Below are 6,872 nucleotides of genomic sequence, written 5' to 3' on the forward strand. Positions count from 1 at the left end.
GGTTGTGTGTGTGGTTTTTCCCTCAGATTTAATGACCTGTGTACCATACACACCTGTTAGAATATTGACCTATGGTTACACAAAACACCTAATGTCTTGTTCATATTCTATTGTAATTTTTGTAATATATTGCACTGCAATTGTATTGTTTATTGTACTGTAATATATCGTAATGCCAAAGCACAAGGAAAATGCCAATGCTTATACTTGGTTTACATGTATTTTGCCCCAGCTTTGTTCATTGCATGGAGCTTGTGGTCTGTTGAAAGTATGTGGATCTGATGGATTAGACTTGATTGTAGTTTCTAATAGCTAGGATGGAAATGGTATAGATGGAACAGTTCTAACATGGAGGTGCGTATTACTGTTACGTCGAGTCCCTGGGGTGCAAGTCCGAGTCAAGACTCGAGTCACTGTGAGCACAGGTCAAATCTCAGGTGCTCTTTAGGAAAAATATTTTGTCTCATTTATGAGCTTGCGAACGTGCAACAGTACATGAAAACCAAATGTTACATTTACGCTGGTCTGCAAAATAACGATAGCTAACAAGAAAAAGGCTTGTATAATGGAACAGCTAAAAGCGGCTTAATATGATCTGAAGCTCACTATATGATGTATTCATTAGCTATTGGTCTAGAATACCTTTTTAAAATACTAGCCACAGCCTAGCTAGCTAGTATGCTTGGTATTTATACAACATTTCGGTGCAATTTGAAATGTATTTCACGTCAGCGCGAAAGCCGAGAGGTGAAAAAAAATAATATGCATGACAGTCTCGGAACCGACAACCAATTGCTCGCACGAGATCGCACAGATAGCAAAGAAACGTTGAATCAACGTTGACTCACCGTTGTCCAGTTGAATGTTGAATTCTGGCATTGATTCAGCGTTAAAGTGCACATACTGCTACAACGTGTATTTATAGGTGAATTTGAACTCTTAACTGTCCAGTGTAGCTCTGCCTGTTTTGGAGACACCCTGTTGTAATCTAAAAAGCTTACATCTTTTACATATCTCTTTTGAGTTGTCTCAGGTGTACTGATATACAGAATGATAAGCCATTTTCCAACAACGCAGTACTCTAGTACAATGGAACACTTAACAAATCTTAGAAACACCTTAGAATCTGTAAGCCACCAGTTCCATACACAAGTGCAAGCCATCCTCTTGCCTTCATCAGTGGTCAGTTTCTGATCACAGGCCTACTAATGGCGGCTTATTTTGGGGGTTGTGGAACAACCCAACAGTGCACTGTTGTGTAAAAAACCCGCAACACTGATGCGACTAATAAACATCCATTAGCTTAACGCCGACAACCATGCTACTACCCTGCCAGATTTAACGCTGTGTTGAGAATTGTTCCCTGCCCAAACTGAGCATGTCAGCAGATTACTAAAGTCTGTAGTTCCATGTTGAACATAGGTCAGTCAGTTCTATAAGATAAAAATAAAATAATAGCCAGTGAATGTATGCACAAGGAATGTGTTTTACAATAAACTGCCAGGTGAGTGTAGGTACGAGGTTGTGTTTATAATGAATGGGCATTTGAGTGAATATTATATAAAGGTGGAATCAGATTACATTCAGTACAGGCTGAGAATGATTTTAAACAAAAAGCTTTCACCAGAATCAATTCCTCTCCTGAGTAGCAGTAGATTAATGGATGGTTAAGTGTCCTCTATGAGCTGTGTAATCTTATTTGGCTACTTGTGCTGTGATGATATTCATAGGTGCCAGATTTTCATATTGGTGTGGTGGTAGAGTACTTTATCTGTATTGCTTACTACATAAATAATGTCACTAAATACTTTAATTAAACATTTAGTAGGTGGTGGGCAACTCATTTAAAAATACTTTATAGCATGTTTTGTATAGTGTAAGATTTGTACAAATGTGTTAAATTAAAACAGAACATGACTGGCGGAGTTGAACTAACAATTTTCTCGTAACACAGTGTTGTCTACTCTGAGCTCTGAATGGCCCCTTTCTGTTTCCTGTAAGTAGGTTTCTGTACAACACATGCCATATACAATTCTGTTTTAAATAATTATCTGAATTGAATATTATGGAAAATATATAATTTTGGTGGTTTGAGCACCTTCTTTTTCTCTCTTTCTCACAGTTCCACAAACTGATCACCTTCATGCCCCCCATCGCATCTTCCACCCGTGTTTGTTCTTTTCAGACTGACTCATCACATACTCATCACATAATGTATATTGCATATTTTATTTTTAGTGTTCTTTGTCTTTCTATGTCCATCTATGGCCATATCCTGCCCTTCTTCCTCAAATGCTTTTCTGATAAAGAAAGAAACACAAGACCAACCTCCAGCTTTACTGCACTGCTGTTCACCTTATTGGCTGAGAATGAGAAGGGGCTGTGTGTGTGTGAGAGAGAGAGTGTGAAATCCTGTTTGTGTGTCCACTATAAAGCATGCTGCGCTGCAGTATTTCTGAACTGGTGCAGTGCTGGTTCATCTCCACCGATGGCGTGCAGAACAAGGGGGACTTAGAAGAAAATCTTCTTAATAAAAAAAACCCACTACATTAACATAATTTAAAAACCAACCAAAAAAGCAAAAAAAAAAAAAAAAAAAATCCTGCATCATGAGCTACAATCCTTTCATATCCTCCCCCTCTCTGTTTTGGCGCTGGGACGACCACTCCAGTGCCCACCGTCTCTCCCACACCCCCCTCTCCTCATCGCGGCGGTTGCTGAAGTCGGAGTCCATGGGCTGCTGGGGGGAGAACAACCTGGTTGTGGCGTGTGGGGAGCTGCTGGGTCTCAGGGCCCAGGAGCGGGAGCAGCTGGTGGGGCTGAACAACCGCTTTGCCTCCTACATCGAGAAGGTGCGGCACCTGGAACAGCAGAACCGGGTGTTGATGCTGCAGTTGGAGGCTCTGCGGTGCAGGTGGAGTCAGCCGTCTCGCCTGCAGCAGCTCTACCAGCAGGAGGCACGTGACCTCCATGAGCAGTTGCACCAGGAGGCCCAGGAGAAGGCACGCATGGAGGCCCGGAGGAGCGAGCTGCGTGAGGCACAGGTGCAGTTGTTGGGCCGCTGGCAGCAGGAGGCCCAGCGGCGCAAGGAGGCAGAGGAGGAGCTGAGGCACCTGAGAGAGGAGGCGGGCAGGGCAGCACTATGGAGCTCTGATGCTGAGGCGAGCGCTGCCTCACTGGCGCAGGAGCTGGATTTCCTCAAGAGGGTATTTGCAGAGGAGCAGGAGCGGCTGCGGGCACAGCTGAAGGTGGCTAGCCTCAGCGTGAAGCTGGACGTGGACCGGCCGGACCTATCGGCCGCCCTTGGTGAGATCCGTGCCCAGTATGAGACCCTGGCCAAGCGCAACATGCAGGTGGCTGAGGCCTGGTACCACGGCAAGGTGGCCAGCGTGGCACAGATAACTGGCAAACAGGAGGAGGCCGTGCGCTTGGTGCGGGAGGAGACAGCAGAGTACCGGCGCCTGCTACAGTCTTGTTCTGCCAAGGTGGAGACGCTGAGAAATGTTATCAACTCTCTGAATGCACAGCTGGCAGAGCTTGAGGAGACACAGAGCAAGGAGGTTGCCAAGTATCAGGTATTACACAAACCATATGCTGGATAAAATAATTCCGAAGACGCTAAATGAAACACAACCATACTGTTACTGTTTCAGCATGATGTTAGCCAGTCAGTACTATGACCATGGCATCTCAGTGACATACAACATTCTGGGAGCGCAGGGAATGGAAGTGCATGATGAAGTGATTGCTATTCCATGCACCTGCACAAGAAAATAACAGTGCAGTATAGGAAATACTGCAATGCTTCTGCAGGCTACATATTAATGGGAACTATGTAGTACATAGTTATAAATGGGATAAATATGTAATAACCCAAGTTCCTTAATTCTGTGAAAATGTGTAACCAAAGTACTGCTGTTTTCTATTTCTTAATCTCTGAGTGGCTACACCACAATGTAATAATCTGTAATGTAACAATATATGCTGTTATGCCCTACATCTGAAAGGTAGTATGACATGATTTATATTGTAATACACTCTACTGCTCACTGTCGTATACACAGTGGTACAGTATTCCATTTGAATTGTGCTGATATAGTGGCAGAAATGATACAGCTACAGTAAACTAAATTCTGGGGTAGAATCCCGAGTCATTCTAACAATGCTGCTGCATGACCAGATGTTTTTACACATTATTTCGTACTTTAATATTTAAATATTTAATATTTAATATTGCTAGTCTTTTGATTCTGAGTTTAGTTTTTGTACATTTGCCTATGTTTATAGCTTTATATCTTTGTATCATTCTGTGTTTAGCCTTTTCTGTCAGTTTTGTATATTCACTGTACATATTACACCAGATATAGGGTTGGTCACTGTTTGTGTTTAGTTTCGTTTATTATTTGGTCGTTTTATGATGGATGCCATGAGTGTGCTTATATGAATACTTATCCAGACATATTTGTGTTATATTATGTTTGAGATCATCACTGAGTGGCACTTTTCATCATTCAGTTTTTGTAATAACTGCTTTTGGTGAACCTTTTTTGTTGTAGGGGAGGATTGGTGATCTGGAAAGAGAAATTACTGAAGCCAAAGAGGAGATGACACGTTACTTGAAGGAATATCAGGACCTCCTGAACGTGAAGATGGCTCTGGACATCGAGATAGCAGCTTACAAGTAACCTTCTCACAGCCTCAGCCTCTACAATGCACCTAATACCACAAATAAACCAACCATGGTTGTTTTATTTGTGGTATGTTTCAAAACTGTGAAATTGGACATACAAAAAATGCAGTGCTGAATGGCATACTTGCTCTTTTAGCCTCCTAAAGTTATATCCTCTTTCTGGTTTTGGTTGCATGATGATATTCATGTTTGTTTCAACAGGAAACTGTTGGAGGGAGAGGAGTTTCGGCTGACCTATTGTTCCTTGCAGGCTTTGGCCTAAACCCTATCCTTAACCTTTAACCCTTATAACCCGCATTAACCCCTCACCCTCGCACTTGATCATTTCTTTATACCATCAACCCTGCCATACAAGACCCTTTAAGATCTAATCCCTGTCCCTTGAAATGAACCCTCATGTTCCTGACAGCAACTGGTCTATATAGGTTATCCTTCTCATATCTTTTTTCCTTAACTAACCCTAAAGATTACACATAATTCCTCAGCACAAGCTCACCCTAAATTGAACCTAATCCTATTGAACCTAACACAATCCCCCTTTTCCTAATCCCTTTACGTCCTAAAATTATTCTTAACCCCTAACTTCAAAACCTGACGTTCTGACATCTAACCATACCCTTAATGCTCACCCTAACTGCATAATGCTATAAAGACAGACGAGCCCTTGTGTTATACAAGAGGTACACCACGATCGTCCCCCTTCTTCTTCACACTCTAAATGAAGTAAGATGGCCGCCATGGAGAGATAACTAAGAACAGCACTTGCCCAGCCAGATGTCAATATCCTGTTGGCAAGTTCTCACTCCTCAGTTTTATTACAAGTGCCAATCATGACTGATCGAGCCCCTTCTGTGCAAACTCTTAGCCAACTGTTTGTAAAGGTGGATTCTGTTCTAAACCCATCATGTTTGAAGCCCTTGAATTACACTGAGGTGTACTTATGCTAACTTTTGACCTGGAATCTGCCAACAGGATGATGTTCTGCACACCTGGCCCTGTATTTGTAGCAAGTAAACGAGTCACCTGTTACTTAATTTCCATTGAGAGCTGGAGCATTTCAAATGCATATCATTTATATTCCTCTTTAATTTCCTACATTCTAATATTGTGAGCTTTCATAGAACTCTTGAAATGTAATTCATTTCATGTGAGTATGTGAAATTAAAGATATAAAGAAATTAAAGTAAAAATGTCATGTTAAGGTAAAATTGTTTGCCTGATCAAGAGAAATATTGCAAGTATAGAATCACTGGCAAGAAGAATCAGGGAAGGGCTAAGATCTTCTGACAAAACGCCACAGTTGTGAATATCTGTGTGCTCTCATCTGCTTCTGTTCTCTACCCATTCAAATGAAATGGATATAATGACTAGTGGGATAAAACCAAGCAGAGAAGCCCAATGCTGTACCTCTGCACCTATAAAAAAAATACCGACTGAATAAAACTATTTTAAAAACTCCACGTGTGTAGTTTGCCTGTGATTATGTGCTATATATTTGTTAAAATTATATATATATATATATATATATATATATATATATATATATATATATATATATATATATATATATATATATGTGTGTATATATATATATATATATATATATATATATATATATATATATATATATATATATATATATATATATAACACTTGTGTATTAATTACATTTATAATTTAGAATATCTATTTTGTTTTATGTTATTTAAGTTTATTCTTTATTCTATGTACTAAGTATTGCAAATCAGTGTCTATATATTTGGTAGGATAAATGTGCACTCATCAAGACAAATTCTTTGAATAAATAAATCTGATTCTGATTCTAATCTGTGTAAACTAAGCAGAATCAAAATAAGGGATAAAATGTAATAACCTAAAATCCTTTATACATTACTCCAAATATTCAGACAAATGTAGAGTGTCAGACAACTATTTAACCTAGTACTGAAGAATGTTCAATTCAGAATATTACCCATCGAAAAATAACAAGTTCAACAGACTTAATATATTGGTACATTATTCCATGGGGATTTCAGAATATTTTTGTTTCCAAGGAATAACATTTAATAAAGCGCTACAATTTTAAACGCTCTACAGCTAGCCCGCAGTTCTGCTTTAGACCCTTAAGTGGCAGTACTGTTTGCATTAACACAGATTGACACAGGGTAGAAGTAGAGGAACA

At 39.9% G+C, this 6,872-nt stretch overlaps 1 protein-coding gene across 1 annotated transcript; it reads left to right on the forward strand.

The window, feature by feature from the left end:
• Positions 1 to 2,445: 2,445 nt before the first annotated feature.
• On the forward strand, positions 2,446 to 6,148 carry neff2 (neuronal intermediate filament family member 2). The gene is made up of 3 exons (XM_027023547.3): positions 2,446 to 3,575; positions 4,557 to 4,681; positions 4,892 to 6,148. Exons 1-3 carry the CDS (start codon positions 2,610 to 2,612, stop codon positions 4,950 to 4,952), a joined length of 1,152 nt encoding a protein of 383 aa, XP_026879348.2. The 5' UTR covers positions 2,446 to 2,609; the 3' UTR covers positions 4,953 to 6,148.
• Positions 6,149 to 6,872: the final 724 nt, after the last annotated feature.

This window comes from Electrophorus electricus, chromosome 12 (genome assembly GCF_041902795.1).
Source record: "Electrophorus electricus isolate QZ-2024a chromosome 12, ASM4190279v1, whole genome shotgun sequence".
NCBI classification, from domain to species: Eukaryota; Metazoa; Chordata; class Actinopteri; order Gymnotiformes; family Gymnotidae; genus Electrophorus; species Electrophorus electricus.